Below are 19,745 nucleotides of genomic sequence, written 5' to 3' on the forward strand. Positions count from 1 at the left end.
GCCTTGGGTCAGCTCTTGAAGGGTAATCGGCTGTGTACTGTGACTCATCACTGGGTAGGAGGTGGGGCAAGGGGTTGGGAGGAAGACAGCCAGAGCTCTGCCTGAAATCCATCCAAAACCCAGATTCCATGTGACTACCATCTCATGAGGGTGTCAGTTTTAATCTTGTCTAAATATGCACCAATCACAAGGACAAGTAAACTTTCAACGCCGTGACTGTGCATTGGAGGAGAAACGAACCGCCTTTTGGTCTGATTATCTTCTCTGACTAAGGAGAAGGAGGTAATAGCAAAAATTTGTCAACTGACAGCATAATGACATGTTAACCAATCTGTGCTTCATTCTACCTCAAAGGAAAGTAGCCCCCCCAACAGCCTTTTTTTTTTTTTTTTTTTTTTCAAACTGTCAGACAGCTGTGGAGGCAGGAGAAAGAACTCTGGAATAGAAGAAGACCTGGATTCTCTAGCTGGGTGACCTTTGTAACTGTCATTCATTTAGCAATTATTTTCTGAGTGTCCACCCTGTCCTAGCATCGTGGTAGGTGACAGGGACATGATGATGAAGACACATGATCCCTAGACTCATGGAGTTTGCTCTCCAGCCTACAGTGTAAGTCATTTAATCCCTCTGAACTCCAGATTCTTCATTTCTAACATGGAAATAAAAAGACTATTTACTTCACAGGATTCTTATGAGAATTAAGTGAGATAAATATGTATAAATCCATGGTAAATACTAAACATAGGCATTTTTATTATTAGGTATTATTTCTTTCCCTTCTAAACTCCAGTCTTTTTGCGAGTTTAAAGTTGACATCAGGGGTTGGCAAACTTTTTCTGTAAAGCACCAGAGAGCAGGCGTTTTAAGGTTTGTGGGCCACATGGTCTCTTTAGCAACTACTCCACCCTGCAGCTATAACATAGAAACAGCTCTACACAATGTGTAAATGAGTGGGCATGGGTGTGTTCCAATAAAACTTTATTTAAAAAAGCAGGTGGAGGGCCAGATTTAGCACCTAGGCTATATCATAGAATTTCTGGTATATATCATAGAGTTTAAGAATGAGGGCTCCAGACTTGAACTGTCTCCCTCAGTTTTCCCATCTGTAAAATATACACAGTAATAGAACCTGCTTCAAAGTTGCTGTGAAGATTAAATGTGTTCACATAGCACTTATAACCATGCCTGGTACAAAGAATATACTCGATACATTATTATCATTAGCTTTTACCATAACACAGAGCATTACTAAGTAAAATTATTGCCAGTCAGGAAATAGTGAGTTAACAAGGCAAAGTACAACCCATTTAAAGACCTTCAGAATCACTGTATTTCAATTGTGCCTGTTGTCAAACAAATGCATAAATGCTTTTACACTGTAATATTCCTTTCTGTCATTTTACTATGCTGGTGATTCATTTAATAGCACCCTATCTGTTGAGAAAAGTTAACGCTGATACATTTTATGACTTGCATAGTGTTATCTACCATAGAGTCTTATTTTGCTAACAACAATAAGGTGCTTACTATGTGTCATCAACCGCGCTAAGCACTGTACAGGTGTAATCTTGTTTATCATCAACAACCACCAAATGAGGTAGGTTCTCCATTTAACCAGTGAGGGTATTGAGGCTCAGAGGAGTATTCATCTAAAGCCATACCAGCAGTAGCAAATGGTACAGCCAGGACTTGAGCCCAGATAGGTTTAACAGAGAACACATTTTCTTTCCTTCCCCTCCCTCCCTCCCTCCCTCCCTTCCTTCCTTCCTTTTTTTTTTTGTGACAAATCTCACTGTGTCGCCTAGGCTGGAGTGCAGTGGCACAGTCATGGCTCACTGCTGCCTTTACCTCTGAGGCTCAGGTTATCTTCACATCTCAGTCTCCCAAGTAGCTGGGACCACAGGGGCACACCACTATACCGGGTTAATCTTTCTATTTTGTAGAAACAGGGTCTTGCTATGTTACCCAGGCTGGCCTCGCACTTGTGGGATCAAGTGATCCTCCTGTTTCAGCCTTGAGAAGTGCTGGGATTGCAGGCATGGGCCACTGTGCCTGGCAGAACACGTATTGTGATAGTTTCAGGACTTCAGGTTGTCAAGCCTCATTGATTTACGTGGAGGGCCAAATTTTAGTCCAAAAATGAGAGCAATACCATTTATTGTTATGTCCTGGGGAAACAGAGTCTAGAAATTTTATATATCATGGTGTGACTGGTAATCAACTTTTAATATTAAGGGCACGATAATGGCCAGAAAGTGCTAACAGCACATTTAGGATGAGGCGATTGCTCTGGGTAAACCGCTGGGTCTGCTTTCCATATCAGCATCACTCTATAGGCCCAGAACTACTAGGTAGTGATGTATGGAACTGGTAGTGGAGAGAGCAGAATTTACCGATTTTTAAATTTTTTTATTTTTGAGACAGAGTCTCACTCTGTCACCCAGGCTAGAGCAAAATGGCGCAATCTTGGCTCACTGCAACCTCCGCCTCCCAGGTTCAAGTGATTGTCCTGCCTCAGCCTCCCGAGTAGCTGGGATTCCAGGTCCCCGCCACCACACCCTGCTAGTTTTTGTATTTTTAGTAGAGATTGGGTTTTGCCATATTGGCCACATTGCTCTTGAACTCCTGACCTCAGCTGATCTGCTTACCTCAGCCTCCCAAAGTGTTGGGATTATCGGCGTGTCATCTCGTGTAACCCGTATTTATTATTTGTGTTAGGAGAGCTGTGTGGCTAGGAAAGTCGGTTTGTATCTAGCAATCTGTGTACCAAGATGACTTAGCCAATTGGATTCTTTGCCCCTAGCCACAAGAGAAAAAGAGAACAGAGGAAAATGTCTTCTTTGGAAGTGGCTGCTTGTTTTTGACTGGGCAAAGTTTAGCCCAGGTGCCAGTAACTTGTGGCTATGTTTAAAGAGAGGCAGGGGGAGGGAAGGGGAAGGAGGAGGAGGCTTCTCGGCTCCTCTGGAATTCCATGGTGTCATTATTGTGTGGGCACTCTGGGCATCCGGCAGGATCTGCAGTGACGAGCCATGCAGTACCAGGAATGGCTCTGAGCTACTGGAGGGAGGGATGGTGGTCACTGCATGCTGAAACCACATCCTGCCCTTTAGCTTTGGCTCATGCTAGTTCTGGAGGCAATGAGTAGGAGAAACATCTAGTTGCAAGCAATATCATATAGCAACTCTCAGAGTGGATATCAACTAAAGTTTGAAGTGGTGTGTGCAAGATAAATGGGCAGAAGGGAGATTTCCCTCCTAGCTCACTGCACTCGTGTAAAGAGCAGGCTTCCCTGCAGTTTATTTTAGCATAGCATTCATCGTTTTAAAAATCCATCAGTTCACATTACTTCTTTGCTTAAAATCCTCTAATGGCTTCCCTTTGCACATAGGAAAAAACTCAAGCTCCTTACTGTGACTGGCAAGGTTCTGCCTGATCTGGTTTCTGCATTTTTTTCCAGCCTAATTTGCATAAATTCATTCTGCCCTGGCTACACAGGCTATTGGTTTCTCAAATAGGCCAAGTTCATTCTCACCTCCAGGCCTTTGCCTCTGCCACATCTTTACATTCTCGGCTCCATCCCATCTCTTAGGTCTCAGTTCAAATGTGGCCGGCCCCGGGCTCAGAGAGCCCTGCCCTGGCCATCCTGTGCGAAAACCTCCCTGTGGCCATCTTTACCTTACGATGGTTTCATCATTCTTTACTGTTCCATTTATGCATATCTGAATTGGTCTTGTTCACTTACTTGCTGATTGGCTAATTAGGATGGAGCCCTCAAGACAGCAAGTGTTGTCCTGTTTCCCATTTTACCCCAGCCTGGCACATGGTAAGCACTAAATAAATAGTGTGTATGTGTTTTTTTTTTTTTTTTAAGACGGAGTCTCACTCTGTCACCAGGCTGGAGTGCAGCGGCACAATCTCGGCTCACTGCAACCTCTGGCTCCCTGGTTCAAGAGATTCTCCTGCCTCAGCCTCCCAAGTAGCTGGGATTACAAGCATGTGCCACCACGCCTGGCTAATATTTGTATTTTTAGTAGAGATGGGGTTTCACCATGTTGCCCAGGATGGTCTCGATCTCCTGACCTCGTGATCCACCCGCCTCAGCCTCCTGAAGTTCTGGGATTACAGGTGTGAGCCTCTGCACCCAGAAAATAGTGTTTTTTTTTTTTTTTTTTTTAAACATACATTTGTCTTTTTTTAATCTAAGAGTGTTGTAGCTGAAAGGGACCCAGGAAACAGTTTACACAAATTTCCTCCTGCTATAGATGAGGCGGCTCATGATGGTCAAATGACATATCCAGGTCAATGGTGGACAATCTGGCTATATGGGGACTGGTTCCAGACTGATGCCCCAGGGGTGGCATGGGCCTAGGAGTCAATGACTTAGAATGTAAACATATCTCAATCCCTTTGCAGAAGGGCAAGCAGCCTGAGGTCTGGAGGCACAGTAAACATGTGGGCTTTCAGAAGCATCAACAAAAATAGCAGCTTCCTCTACCTGTTAGTTTCAAAGGACAAAACCACAAGGCTGTTGCCTAAGCATACTCTATCATTCCAGAGAGAATTGTTAAGAATAAGAACACAATTTATCCCCAAATTCCTCTATCTCATATGACAGTGGGTGCTATAGTATGAGGTATATGTCTACCTGGAAAATCTCCCAGAGTCATCAAAGGCAGAAATGAGTCCCAGCCTCAAGCAGCCCTGCTGTGTCTCACATGCTCAATATCCAAGTCAAGTGACCATCTATAGGAAGGCTGCATCTTCTAGAATAAACCCTTAGTTACACTAGGCAGTGCCTCTCCCTGCTCTGAGTGCTGGGCACTTCCAAGACCCTTATTTACTCAATGGATAACAGAGATTAAAAACCTGGAAAGTCTTGTTCTGACTTTGAGCTTGAACACTGACAGGTTGAAAGAGAAAAAAATTTCAGCGACATTAATAATCTGCAGGCATGTCAAGATCAGGTAAATATTATTTGCAAGTGAAACAGCTCTCTAATGGAGGCAGTTAAAATAATAAGGAGAGCCAAGTTTACATGCATTAATTGTATTCTCAGAAGAGAGAAAATTGCCACTTCATCTTTCACCTATCCTGGTTACTTTTTTTTGAGATGGAGTCTTGCTCTGTTGCGCAGGCTGGAGTGCAGTGGTTGGAGTGCAGTGGTGTGAGCTCAGCTTACTGCAACCTCCACCTTTCAGGTTCAAGTGATTCTCCTGCCCCAGCCTTTTGAGTAGCTGGGACTACAGGTGCCTGCCAACATGCTCGGCTGTTTTGTATTTTTAGTAGAGATGGGGTTTCACCATGTTGGCTAGGCTGGTCTCGAACTCCTCCCCTTAAGTGATCCACCTGCCTCAGCCTCCCAAGGTGTTGGGATTACAGGCGTGAGCCACCACACCTGGCCCTGGTTACTTGTGAATTGACAATGGCAGTTTATTCCCCATTGCGTCAATCTGAACAGCGATGTTTGGCTTGGTGATCTTCCTCAAACTGAGCTCCCTTCTATTCCAGCAACCTTTACCTCTGCCCTATGGTTTTATGAGGCTGAATGTCACATTGCCATTGGCCCCTGACCTACAGTCATTTGTTCCCATTTCCAGGTTCTGCTTACATCGCTTGTCCTGCAAAGACTTCCACTTGCCTCTCCATCTGGCCAAATCCTGGCCATCCTTCAAAGAAGGAGAATTTCAGGTTCTACCTCTTTCAAGAAGCCATCTCCAATGCTCCTAGACTGTACTAATTCAACTTGCCATTTGAATAGTTAGACTTTGTCCCCCAGAGTAGCCCAGAAGTACCTGACAAGCAGGGGCCAGATCTGATATGATTCTCAAGTGGCTACGGCAACACTGGGTGTTCAGGCCCAATACAGAAATACCTGTACAGGGATTCAAAAGCATTCGCTTGAAGCAATCTGCCATGTATGCAGACCTAGCGGGAGGATGTGGTCAATTCCCACTCCTTGCCATCGGAGACCTCGTCCTTTAGTGGATGCATGAGGCCTTCAGATTCTGGGGCCCAGATACTCAGAGCACAGTGTAAATACTCTCAAGAGCATCTCTCCTTGGATGAGAAAAGGTCTGTGGTATTGGCACTGAAAACCCAGCTCACCTGCCCAATTTGGCACATCCCACGGTATAAGCCCCTGATGGAGCCTAGATGCTTAGGTAGAATTTTGTTAGAAAACTTTGCTGGATACTGGTGGTATAGGTTTAGATCCCAAGTCCTCAAGGAAAGAAAATTATACAAAATGGGCACACTTTGGATCCAGCAGTCTCCAAAGTGGTACTGGAAAGAAAATCAGGTAGAGAAATAATAAAACAGAAATTGCAGTATTTTATGTCATCTTTAATCTTTGTGTATTTTCTCATGCCCAGCATAAGGTACCTAACATTGATGACAAGAGCAACAACAACTACTCCACTCATTGAATGTTATCACATACCACGTGCAGTTCTACAGCATTTTCCAGATTGCAATTCAATTTCATTCTCACAGCAACACTGCAGGGTAGACATCATGACTGGCATCTTTTAGAGGTATATGAGTGATAAGTGAATTTATGAGTATGCATAAATTGAGAGTGCATGCTTAGGTTATTTTGTACTATTAGGACCATACGCTCTAGTCTCTTTGTCTTTCCCTCTTCTTTGGGAGCCCCCATTTCTGTGGGTTCCTTCCTACTTCTGGGGTGGTGTGGGCATCTCCCACTTCTTCAGGTGGCCCCCTTTTTCTGCACAGCCCCCTCCAATTCTGTGGCCATGTCCCCCTGTCTGTGAGTATCCCCCACTTCTAAAGCCAAAAATCCCAAGGGATGTAGACTTCCTCCGGTGAAATCACTAGCAGTTTAACCACCAGTCATTGAAGGATCCACCCTGTACCCTCAAAGTTAATGCCCCCAGTACCAAGTTGTGGTACAGGCAGATATGCTATGAAGTTTCAGAAGGGTGGGGTCACACTCATTTCTGTGCATCACTTCTTTTCCTTTTTCTATTTCTTTTATTTTTATTTTTTGAGACAGAGTCTCCCTCTGTTACTCAGGCTGGAGTGCAGTGACCTGATCTTGGCTCACTATGACCTCTGCATCCTGGGTTCAAGCGTTCTCGTGTCTCAGCCTCCAGAGTAGCTGGGACTACAGCAGTGTGTCACCGGCCCAGCTAATTTTTGTATTTTTAGTAGAGATGGGGTTTCACCATCTTGGTCGGGTTGGTCTCGAACTCCCGACCTCAGGTGATCTGCCTGTCATGGCCTCCCAGAGTGCTGGGATTACAGGTGAGCCACTATGCCTGGCCCTGTACATCATTTTCAAATGGGCCCGTGGCTTTGCTCTTTTGACTTTATTGCTGCTACAGTGGTTGGCCTTTCCTCCATCCCAGATAGCACCAGTTTGAAACCCAGGTGGCCGGGGCCACCCTCCATCAGAGGAAGGCCACCACCTGTACAGCCTTTAGTGAATCCAAGGTCACTGTGGCAGAGAAGCCTGTGTGAAGGAGCCAGGCTGCTGATGCACATTGAAGGCCCACCAAGGGCTTGGCAACAGCATGCCCTTAATTTAAGCCATTGGGTTTAAATTTGACTCATCGTGCCATATTCCAGCCTTTTGTTTGCCAAACCGCCAGTCAACTTAAACTAAAACATGTTTTTGGAAAATGCTTTCAGGGGTGGTAGGAATGCAGTAACTTGCTGGGAACATTCAAATACACTTAGGGTGGTAATGCAGGAGAAAAACAAGAACATACATCAGTTTAGGTTGTGATGCTCTGCTGCAGAGGGACAAAGAAACTGGGGTTGCAAGCTTCTATTTGTCCTTCTTGATCCACTAGCACATATGGGTTAGTTTACTCCAGTGAGAAAACTGGTGCTCAAGTTCTCCATGACTTTCCTGGGCGGTGAATGGCAGCTACAGTTACTGTATAGTTGGGCTCATTCTCATCCCATAGAGAGAGCTAGGAGTGATCAGCTCAAAGGTCATTCTGGCATTAAGGCCCTCTCCTGTGAGAGCATGTGTGCAAATATTTTAGTGATGATAAAAGGCAGGCTCCATTTTGCATTTTGCCCTCTAAGCAATGCCGTCGAAAGGAGAGAGCACTGAAGCAGGAGTTGCAAAAGCAGGCTCAGGTGTCCTGCCTTTATTCCACATCCTTTCCTGGGCAGGCCTTGTGCAAATCACCCAGTTCCCTGGCCTCTGCTTCCTTACCTCTAAAATGGGTTAACAACATTTGCCTACTCTGCAGCCTGACTGTGCCTATCAAAGGTGTAGATATACAAAGATGGAATTTGTAAACCACAGTGTAACAGATTTATAATTTGCTGGTTGATGGCGTCTGGGAATACCAGAGCCTGTTGGAAGTCATGACTTTCGACTCCACTGCTTGGCTAAGGTGCTCTGTTTCTTGTTTTTTTTTTTTTTTCCTTTTTTTTTTTTTCCCCAGTGGCTTCCTCCTGCGTACTAGATAATGTAGCCTCACACTCAAAGCTTCTTCTCAAGTCTGTCCAATCTCCTTTTCTAGCCATATTTAAATGAAGCTTTTCTAGCCATCACTAGTGTTTATAAACTTCTTACTATGCATGATTAACCCACATCAACTGGCTAGCTTATTTAGCCCTCATCATATCTAGGAGCAGGCTGCTAGTGTCATGATTTCCATTTTACAGATGGGTGAGTGAGGCGTGCCCAGGATCATCATAACCAGCTCGTGGCAACACGCTTCGATGATCTTATATATATTTTTTGAGACAGAGTTTTTAAAACAACAGCCTCTGTTGCCCAGACTGGAGTGCAGTGGCGTGATCTCAGCTCAGTGCAACCTCCGTCTCCCAGGTTCAAGTGATTCTCCTGCTTCAGCCTCCTGAGTAGCTGGGATTACAGGCATATGCTACCACATCTGGCTAATTTTGAATTTTTAGTAGAGACAGGGTTTCTCCATGTTGCCCGGGCTGGTCTCGAACTCCTGACCTCAGGTGATCCACCTGCCTTGGCTTCCCAAAGTGCTGGGATTACTGGTATGAGCCACTACCCCAATTTCTTTTAATGCATACTTCTCATGCTATCAGTTAGACTATACGGTAGGGGGCAATAATTTTTTTTTCTGTAAAGATCCAGATAGTAAATATTTTAGGCTCGCAGGCTATAAGCTTTCTGTTGCTCAACTCTGAACCCAACTCTGCCATTTTTGCACAAAAATAGCCATAGATGATATCTAATGAATGAGCATAGCTGTGTTCTAATAAAACTTTATGGATACTGAAATTTGAACTGTACATAATTTCCATGTATCATAAAATATTATACTCCTTTCAATGTTTTAAAACATTGAAAAACATGCAAATCATTCTTAGTTCTTGGGGCATATAAAAATAGGCAGCAGGCTACTGAGCTGAGGGCTAGAAGTTTGCGACCCCTGCTGCAGACTTTCAAGACAGAGTCATAACTATTTCATCTGTTTCCCTCACTGGCTAGTGGTAGGGCCTGGAGAAAATAATACAGGTTTTAGAGGAGTATGTGTTTGAGTTCAAGTTCAAGCTCTGTATAACACTGTACTCAGCAATAACAGATACTCTATAACAGTTGCTTTTCTGCCCTTTTAAAGTCATATTTTTTAAGGTACTGCCCAGTTTTTTTCTTAATTTCATCTTATCCTGATAATGCAGTTTCTCCAGTGACTCACTAGGGACCAGGGGAAGAGGGGCAGTTATTTGGGTAAATGTTGGTGTTTTCTGTCATTGAGCCTCTGAAGAGAATATAAAGATTTATATTTATATTATATATAAATTATATATATATTCTCACTGAAGAGAATATAAAGATTTAAAAAATATATAACCATTCTAAGGACCTCAAAAGTCCCACTGCAAACAGGCAAATCTCTACCCCCAACTGTATCTGGTCTATGAATGGAGGCTTCAGGTTTCAATCACCCTTGAAAGATGGTTGCATATGCTAAAATCCTACTTAATTTTCTGAAAAGTAAGTTACATTGCATTTTGAAATTTATATAACACTTTCACACCCGTAGCCTTTATTTTTACATTTTATTTTTTCATTCTCATAAAAATGCTTCAATACAGGTATGCCTATCCTAGTTTTACAGTTTAGAGAAGTAAAGTGATTAATTTGCAGAAGGCACCACAAAAAAGAAGCTTCAAACTCTGAGCTGGAATAGAGAAGGGGCTGTCCTCTTTGCATCACTAAATTCCTGATGGACCTCAGTACACGCCCAGAAGTCATATCTAGAGCTTAATGTCTCAGCACTTCATTTAAAAATTCTCCTTAATAAGCAAAGTGTAATATCTAGGCTCCAAAGTAGTTTCTGAGCTGGTTCGTAAACTTGAAAACTGGTTGGGATCACCAGGCAGGTATTTTAAAAGTAGCAATGCCTGGGTACCACCTTCAATTAATTAAATCGGAAGCTCTAGAGGTGGGCTTCTGTAGTCTAAGCTTCAAAGGTGATTCAAATGTGTAAGGACCACTGGGGTCATAGCAGGCTCACTTTAGAGCCATTAAGTGGGTAGTGGCCTCTGAAACTTTCTCCGGGTCGACTTGATGCTCAAGTCTCACTTGATCCTCTGACCTCTCTGTGACCTGGTTGGTTGGCACTCACCTCGTCAAGGTTACAAACTTCCAGTCTGACTGGCTCAGCCTCTGGAATCCTCTCTAGCTCCCCATGAGAATTTCCAAAATGTATTGGTCTTGAGGTGTAGGGTAAACTATTTTTTAAATGTCCTTCCACAAATCGGCAGGTTGCTGCATCTAGAGATGTGAAATCTTCTTTAAAACACATAGCTAGAACTGTCTTTATGTCACTGGGGCTGTGTAGACGAGGGAGCAGGGCCAACGTATATAGCTTGAAGCCAGTGAAAATGATGTACAAATGTTATATAGACATCTTTCCAAGTTACAGTAAAAAATCTTCTGACTCGACACATTCCATGAAATTTTCATGCTGAGTGATAAAAACGATAACATTTTGAGATAGTAGTGCTAGCCATCTCTTTTATTACCTCTGCATGTCTTTTTTGGAAGATGGCAACCAGCATGAACGTAACAGATTTTCAGAAAATGTATTTGGCTCTCAAGGCTTTAAACGTTTTTTTTTTTTTTTTTTCCAAATGGCCCTTAAAATTGGTTTAGCTCCTTAGTGAAACCAGTAATCACTGTACCATTTAAACACCATTAGGTCAAGTAGAAGATGGGGATGATATACTGGCAAGCTACTTTGAGAGTTGGTTTAAGGATAAGAATGTCTGAGAAGTATATTGAGTTTCTAAGAAGGAAAACCTCAAAACACAGTGGCTATCATTAAAATGTTTTTAAGTTCTTTATAAAAATAACATATTATTTCTCAAATTATGGAGGTCTCTAATAGTGATGGGGAAAAATTTGTTCTTTGCAAAATAGAAATATTTTTCCACTATTTCTGAACCTAACAACTTTGAAAGCATTCAGCAGTTTTTCTAAGGTTATTTAAAGCAAAATGCCCATGATGTATTTTACAATTAGATACTCTTAGCGTTCACTGTGCTGAGTCTCGATCAAGTGTCAGATTCGCCAACTGTTTTTTTTTAAAAGTAGAAAACATTTTAATTAACTCAGTTGAAAAGGCATTTTAGGGGGAAATCAATAATTTTGGTAAGTAGGCAATAATAAACATTAGTGGCTGGCTTTGCACAGCAGATTCTAGGCTGCAAAGTGCTTCTGTTTACATCACTGAGTTTCCCCAGCTACCCTGGAAAGCTGAGGTAAGTCCTTCTTATAGAGAAGAAAACCAAGTCTTAGGAAGGCTGAGACAGTTTGAAATCAGTGGAGCTGGGACCTGCCCTCAGGCTGTTTTACTTCAGATCGGCTGCTCACAGAGAACTATGGTAGCAGTTAAAAGTGTTGGTTCTAAGACTGCCCAGATTTCAAATCTTGATTTCATCTCTTTGTGACTGTGGACAAGTCATTTTATCTTGCTGTACGGCCATTTGTTTACAGAGAGATCATAAAAGCACCCACATTTTATAGGGTTATTGAAAAGATAAAAGGTGAAAACTAACATACATGAAATAGATTATCATGTATGAAATAGATTATCACTATCCCGATGCGTGTTCCTTTGCTTTATTTCTTGTTAAAAAAAAAAAAAAAAAAAAAAGCAGGCAGAAAGGAAGACCATCTAAAAACTGACCATTTTGAAGATCAGTCTGTAATAAGACATCAGATCTAAGTGTCTTCCTCTAATACCTAGAAGATGGAAACTATTCGTATTCTTAGCAACGGAAGTTTCCAGATCACCCTGGGCCTGTTTCCAACCAGTGTAGACTAGTTTGTGGGCCCTAGGAGGACTAGGTGACCTCCATGAACTTGCAGAGTCACACTGAATGGCATGAACATTTCACCCAAGAAGGTCTCTTATTTTTATCCCTTTTGGATTGGAAGAAGAGCTTAGCTGGAGTGAATGGACCTGCTTACGTGGCTCAGCTCACAGCTCCTAACCTGCTCCTTGCAGGCCTGGGTTTTTATCAGGTCACTTTGGACAGCCAAGCCTGCATCTGCCCAGATGACAGGTGAAGGATCCAGGTCTCAAGGGGCCTTGAATGTCATCACCCTGGCTGAGCCTCTGTAATCATCTGACTCAGTAACACGGCACTGAGAAGCACAACAACCCAGGAAAAAGAAAATAAAAACCAAACCAACCCACACCCACAGGGGGAAATTTCCCTACTTCAGAGCCTAAAACCCAAACAGCTGCTACCTCCCAGGTTGAACTGCTGACAAAAGTATACAAGGGAGCTCTGGAGTGTGGGCAGGGGGAACAAAAGAGTAAACCAATGAAAAATCATCAATAACGTGATAGACCCATATCCCATGGTTAAGCTGATTTGCTTTACTACCTTCATCATTAATATTTTGCTAAAGCTTATTAACCTTTTTTTTTTTTTTCCAGAATAAGGTTTAAAATGGAAAGCAACAGATCTAAACAAGAGATCTTTTTTTTTTTTTTTTTTAGATGGAGTCTTGCTCCTGTTGCCCAGGCTGGAGTGCAATGGCACGATCTCAGCTCACTGCAACCTCTGCCTCCTGGGTTCAAGTGACTCTCCTGCCTCAGCCTTCTAAGTAGCTGGGATTACAGGTGTGCACCACCATGCCCAGCTAATTTTCTTGTATCTTTAGTAGAGATGGAGTTTCACCATGTTGCCCAGGCTGGTCTCGAACTCCTGACCTCAGGTGATTCACCTGTCTTGGTCTCCCAAAGTGCTGGGATTATAGGCGTGAGCCACTGTGCCTGGCCAAAACAAGCAGTTTTAAGCTTTAGGTGGACACGGGACTGAATACCGTTATTACATGGGGGTGGAAGGGACCCACTGGCAAGAAACATGGAAGTGCTTTAACTCAGCCAGTTTTGTGGCCTTATCTGAGAGTGCCTCACCGCCCGCCCCAGGCCCCCCGAGTCAGCTGAAGTGGGACAAGAGGGAGATGGTGAGAACAGTCAGAGGGTAGGGTTTTGAAACAGGCCAAAGTGCTCTAGGGCTTGCTTCCTGTTGAATTCTGTCTTGCTAAGGCTGTTGCCAGGGCCAGTGCTGCCTGTGACACATTCCCCTGTATCCTCAGGGCGGGCTTGAAAGGGGCTTGGCATGAAATTTCACCTCAAGAGAGAGGCTCACTAACTGACTCACTGGGGTATTACGGCAGCCCTTGACCATCCTGGCCAATCTCAGGGACATCCTAGTAGGACCCATTTAAGAACCTGAAGTATATTGAAGAAGAAAGAGATTAGGGATAACAGGGGGTGAGGGGCTAGGGAAGGATAGCATTAGGAGAAATATTTAATGTAGATGATGGGGTGAGGGATGCAGCAAACTACCATGGCACGTGTATACCTATGTAACAAACCTGCATGTTCTGTACATGTGCACAATAACTTAAAGTGTAAAAAAAAAAAAAAAAAAAAAAAAAAAAAAAAGAAAGAAAGAGGTTGCAGGATCTGTCTTCTGCTTGCCTCAAAATTCTTAGGGTCCTAAAAAGTTATTTTTTGGGGAAACTACTTCAAGACAACCCAAAGAGATGATTCAACTTGAGAAGGAGCCAGGGTGAGCCTTTAGGCGTTTGAGCCTTACCCGGACCACGTAGTTAAATCGTCTGGAATCCAGAATGGCAGTTGAGAAGTCCAGTCTGTTGAAAGCTTCCCCCAGAGTACAATATCCATGGCGCTGAACGTGAAAACAAAGGCACAGAAGTTACTCCTGCCATGCAGAGGTCATCTGTGTCAGAATGGGCCAGTTAGAACAACCCAACTGGAGTTTGCCGCATGAGCTTGATGCCCATCTTAGGTGACCTGGGGCACTGGCTTCTTTCCCTTACCCACAAGCCCTTGAGAGCCACCGAGATGGGTAACCCAGCCAGCAGCTGCCCCAGGCAGCCCCTCACATGTTAAAATCCCCCTTTTTGTGACTTACACCATTTGGGACCTTGCTTATGATTTTTCCACACATTAGTCTGGAAAAGCAAGTAATTGCTTATTAAGAAAAGATTGGGAGCAGGGTATGGGATATGGGATGTCATGATGGTTGACAGTAACGTACTCTTGGGAAGAGAATTAGACCTACTTGAATCAACTGTGTCACCACCTTGCCTTATACCAATAGTGCTTTTCTCATTGTGATCATCAAAAGTGTTTTTAAGGTTTTGGGAGGAAGTAAAAGAAGTTTTGATCTTTCACTTAAGAACACACGGGGAATTGGGAGTATAGACTGCTGGTTCATAGTCCCAGCTCTGCTCAGAGTATCTGGGTGGTCTTGGGAATACCACTGACCTCCTCTGGGCCTCAAATCACAGAGAGAACTAGATGTTTGCCAAGGTCCCTGACAGTGATAGAAATTCTTCCATATTGCCTATATCCCAGTTATTTTAGCAAATGCCTGCGTGGAGAGAAAATATACATAAAAGGGCTCTATAGAGTGCCATACAAATGTGGTTATTATGTCTTGTCCCCTTCCACGTCACACTGAGCAGGCACTGGCAACTTCTACTATATTTAGTGATTAGCCCTTCCAGTACTGAAATTTAACTGAGTTGAAGCCCAAAGAGATCTTAGAACAAAAGGGAGACACTGCCCTGAGACAAAACCCAGGGCAATATAATAATATCTTTGAGATGGGCACGTGAATCTTTATAAAGCACTTTTACATACATAATCTCATTCAACGACTAGAGGGTCCATTTAGTGACTTTTGCTTCTTTCTCTCTCTGTTGTCCCAAACTCTGACGGTTGGCTGGATAGTAGACTAATAGCTATCACGTCCCACGTCCAAGAAGACACTCACGATTTGAAGTAATCCCCCTCCCTACCATATTCCTCCCAATGCTATCAGGAAGGGACAAGGCTTAGCATGACTGTTTAGTAATGGATGGAGGCTCACCTCTTTCGTGCTTCCTTTGTGAACATAGATCCATTTTTCTTGGTGGAAATCTATAGAGGCAAAAAGAACACACAACTTTAAGATTTGCCCAAGATTTAAAACATTTCATTTCATTTATTCCAAAGTTTAAAAAGTTTTGACAAAAGATAATGACTCTACTAACAACCTAAGAAGTTTCAAGTGCTTCATTTCTGCAGTGTAGAAATACTGAGGCTATCAGTTGCTTGGTCTGAAGCACTCTAAATCTTTGCTAGCCAGATTTCATACACCAAAGCTCCAAATTACTATTTTTTTTCTAAAACCTTATGTCATAAGAAATTACAGGCTGGGTGCAGTGGCTCACACCTGTAATCCCTGTAGTTTGGGAGGTGGAGGCAGGCAGATCACTAGAGGTCAGGAGTTTCAGACAAGCCTGGCCAACATGGTGAAACCCCATCTCTTCTAAAAATACAAAAATTAGCCAGGCGTAGTGGTGGGTGCCTGTAATCCCAGCTACTTGGGAGGCTGAGGTAGGAGAATCACTTGAACCTGGGAGGCAGAGGTTTCAGTGAGCCGAGATTGTGCCCCTGCACTCCAGCCTGGGCGACAGAGGGAGACTCTGTCCCCTACCTCCAAAAAAAAAAAGAAATAAAAAGAAATTAGGTTTTGACAGAATGAGTCACATGCTGTGAACAGAGGTGGGCGGATCGCATGAGCCCTGGAGTTTGAGACCAGTCTGGGTAGCATGGCAAAACCCCGTCTCTACTAAAAACACAAAAATTAGCCGTGTATGGCGACAGGCACCTATCATCCCAGCTACTCAGGAGGCTGAGGCATGGGAATCGCTTAAACCCAGGAGGCAGAGGTTGCAGTGAGCTGAGATCATGCCACTGCACTCCAGCCTGGGCGACAGTGCAAGACTCTGTCTCAAAAAAAATTTTTCGTTTTTTTACAAAGCTCCAAATTAAAACAAAAACAACAAAAACCACTAATACTCAAGTACAAGTTTATTTTAAATGCCAAACCTGAAACTTATATAAGGACATGAAAAGTAGAAATCAAACAGATAGCATGAGGAAAACATGCATTACAGATAAAATAACCTGTAATTACTGCTGATTAACAAAACTTTATACTCTCTGCTGATACTTACATATAGTATCTAGAAATGTTAATACGATTTATACAAGGAAAGAGGGAGAAAAATCTATTTTCAAAGCCTCGAAAGAATTCAAGATAAAAGTACACACTGGAACTGATTTGGCTGACCCTATCACTATAAAATAACCTATATCAAATGCAAATGACTAGCAGGAAAAAAAGCCCTCAACTAGCAACTGACTTTTACAAACAAGACTGTAAAGAACATGTTAATCTTGCTTGTAAAATGCACAGCCAGGTTTCTGAGTGTTAGGATCCCAGTAACCTTTGTCAGTGACACAGTAAAACATTGAGGCAGATGTGTGACATGGGAGGTGTTATTTTTTTTTCCCTCCAAGAACCAATCATAACTATCTTCAAACAGCTTTTTTCTTAAGTGCAAAACAAGTGGCTTACACTGAGTTTTGGTTTTGCTATTCAGCATGTCCTTCTTTCTCTTCTTGGCTGCAACATCATAGTTCAGGCTGTTGAAAAGATTCTCCTTATTGTATACCTCCTTGTTGCAGTAACTATGAATAACAGAAGACAAAGAAGATGAGATGTAAAAGCTATACATGAACCTGAGTTGTTTCTATAAATAACTTCGTGAGTTATAAAACAAACAAACATACAGGCTTCTCAAACAAAATAAAACAATAAAATGATCACTCAAAAATAAGTCAGCCAGGGGTGGTGGCTCACGCTTGTAATCCCAGCACTTAGGGAGGCTGAGGAGGTCGTGACTCCTGTCACAAGGACAGAAGTTCAAGACCAGCCTGGCCAAATGGTGAAACCCTGTCTCTACTAAAAATACAAAAATTAGCTGGGCATGGTGGCTGAGGCAGAGAATTGCTTGAACCCAGGAGGCGGAGGTTGCAGTGAGCCGAGATCATGCCACTGTACACCAGCCTGGGCAACAGAGTGAGACTCCATCTAAAAAAAAAAAAAAAAAAAAAAAAAAGTCTATACAGGCACAGACTTCCCCTTCAGGATGAAACATTTTCACATCTGTGTGGAAGGCAGGGATGGGGGCTTCTACTTCTTTTGAATTCCCTAACAGTGCCTTGCATTGTAATTTGAAATACAGCACTCTACTCTTCAACTAAGAGCAATGCAGAGAACTACAATATTACTTTAAACAAAAATGACGGATGGGGGAGGGCTGATTACTGACATCATGTACTACACAATGCCTTCATTTTGCAAAAGCATCTACCCCAAGCTGCTGCTGCTTCTTAAAAAAAAAAAAAGCTTCATTGAGATAAACTTCACATACTGTACAATTCATCCATTTAAAGTAGACCCAGGCTGCTTTTAAGTAGCATCCTCCTAACATGTCTTTAAAACATGATCATGTTTACAAAAATCTGACTTATAAACTCCATGTCTAGGAGATGCTTAGTGTAGAGCGCCAGCTGCTTAAGTTTTAGGTAGTGCCTGGACCGACACACACTAGGCATCGTGCTGCGAGGTGAAGACCCGTGACTAAACAAGGTAAACTTATAATTGATAACTTTATAAGGGCTGAACAGACACTGGATGGCCCTGCCTAATTCACAGGTGTTTGAAGGATGGGCAGCTTCAACGTGGGCGCTTATTTCCTTCAGTGTGCTGAGCGATCATTTGAGGGGTAAAGAGCTATTGTATACAGTGTAACTTCCAAGTAAATCTCTGAATAATTTTCACAGACAGAATGCAGGAGAAACACTGAGGTATGATGGTAAGATAGGTTTCCCAACTCCCTCAACCCCCACGAAGTATGTAAAACAGGATTTATAATGCCAACTGGTAAAACATAAATTAGGGTTTTTTTTGTTTTTTTTTTTGGCTATACCACTGATATTTCATACTCCTTCAATTTTCTGAGTTTCTCTGCTGAATTTAAAGTGTAATTTGATTTCTATCTTTTTTGGATATACATCTGTTGGGTACAATTATGTACATCTGCACTTCTCTATTTCCTTGGCATTGTGTAAATGGTAGAAGAGAAGAGAAGATTTGAAGCAATTTCCAGTATCTTTTTGTTATTAAGACAATAGTCTCTCAAGTAGCACTTTGATTAGGATAAGTATCTTGCTAATATGCTTCCATGCGACATCTCCAACAATATACTCAGTGCTGCTTTTCTGGATCTTTCAGGACAAACTTGATAAATAATCATTTGTTAATCTTCCTTCTTAAGGCCATGCTTCATACCATTTATTGAGTTTCCTACTAAACTCAATAGCATTCTCCTGTTCATTCAGGGAAACAGGATATTTTTAGGTCTCAGATAGAGTCCTGCAGAAACGTCCTCTCAGACGCACTTTCAAAAGCAAGCCAAGGTTGAGTGTTTTGGGCCAGGCTTTGTCTAACACATGAGTGTGTTTCTGTCTCCTTGCATGACTACAGGGGTACAGAATTACTGACCAGTTGATTATCTGCTCCAAGGTCAGAAGGAAAAGAGGGACAGAACAAAGAGCAGAACTGAGTCCCTGAGGCTAACTTAAGACATTTCAATCAACGCCTAGAAAAAAAGGGCAAAAGATAGAAGGTCATTTGAGTGGTCCACGATGTACCACAGCTGAGAACAGCTTTAGAAAGCCAAGCTAGAACATTTTATGTGCAAAAATACCACACGAAGGCTTACTTTGAAAGAACACACACACCCCCCCCAACAACAAAAACCTACAGTATAAATCCACACATAAGACAATCATAAAATGAGGCTGTCTTAGTCTCAGTGACAACATTTAAGGTCCGGCAGCAGATTTGCCCAGCCCAGGCCATAGATTGTGATCATGACTTTGCAAGTTCAAATATTTATATTTCATCTTATTCTTTTCCAATTGAAAACATTCTTCAAAGGAACTGGCGCACTCACTTCCTCAGAAGCTACAATAACCTGCTTTAAGGCTGAGTGACTCATTTCAAAAGCCAGTTTAGAAAGAATTTTACATAATTGATGATGTTCTCTCACTGTAGAATGTAGAAAAGTTTGAACCAAAGAGAAACCCTATCCTTTTCACTTGGTACTAGGTTTTGGATTCCGGAGATAGGGCCTGGAAAGAAGGGCTATGGGGTTTATTTGTGTTGCCTACTTATGTGTTTTCTTTTAAGCAATAATATATTCAGTTAGAGGCTATTTTGAGAGTCCAATTGTGTCCTTTTCAAGGAAATGCAAAGCCAATGGAAAATTACAACTGAAATTTTTAACAAGAAAAACCACCACCATTTAGGAATTGTAGCATTGG

The 19,745-nt window shown here is 42.5% G+C and overlaps 1 protein-coding gene across 1 annotated transcript in view; it reads right to left on the bottom strand.

The window, feature by feature from the left end:
• FBXO32 (F-box protein 32) overlaps positions 1-19,745 on the bottom strand; it is a 40,910-nt gene that overhangs the window by 17,138 nt on the left and 4,027 nt on the right. The window contains exons 2-4 of the mRNA XM_017530735.2: positions 16,930-17,042; positions 15,394-15,443; positions 14,092-14,184 (exon numbers count right to left, since the gene is read on the bottom strand). Coding sequence (XP_017386224.1) covers positions 14,092-14,184; positions 15,394-15,443; positions 16,930-17,042 — 256 coding nt within the window. The remainder of the gene's footprint in view (positions 1-14,091; positions 14,185-15,393; positions 15,444-16,929; positions 17,043-19,745) is intronic.

This window comes from Cebus imitator, unplaced genomic scaffold, assembly GCF_001604975.1.
Source record: "Cebus imitator isolate Cc_AM_T3 unplaced genomic scaffold, Cebus_imitator-1.0 Scaffold68, whole genome shotgun sequence".
Lineage (NCBI taxonomy): Eukaryota > Metazoa > Chordata > Mammalia > Primates > Cebidae > Cebus > Cebus imitator.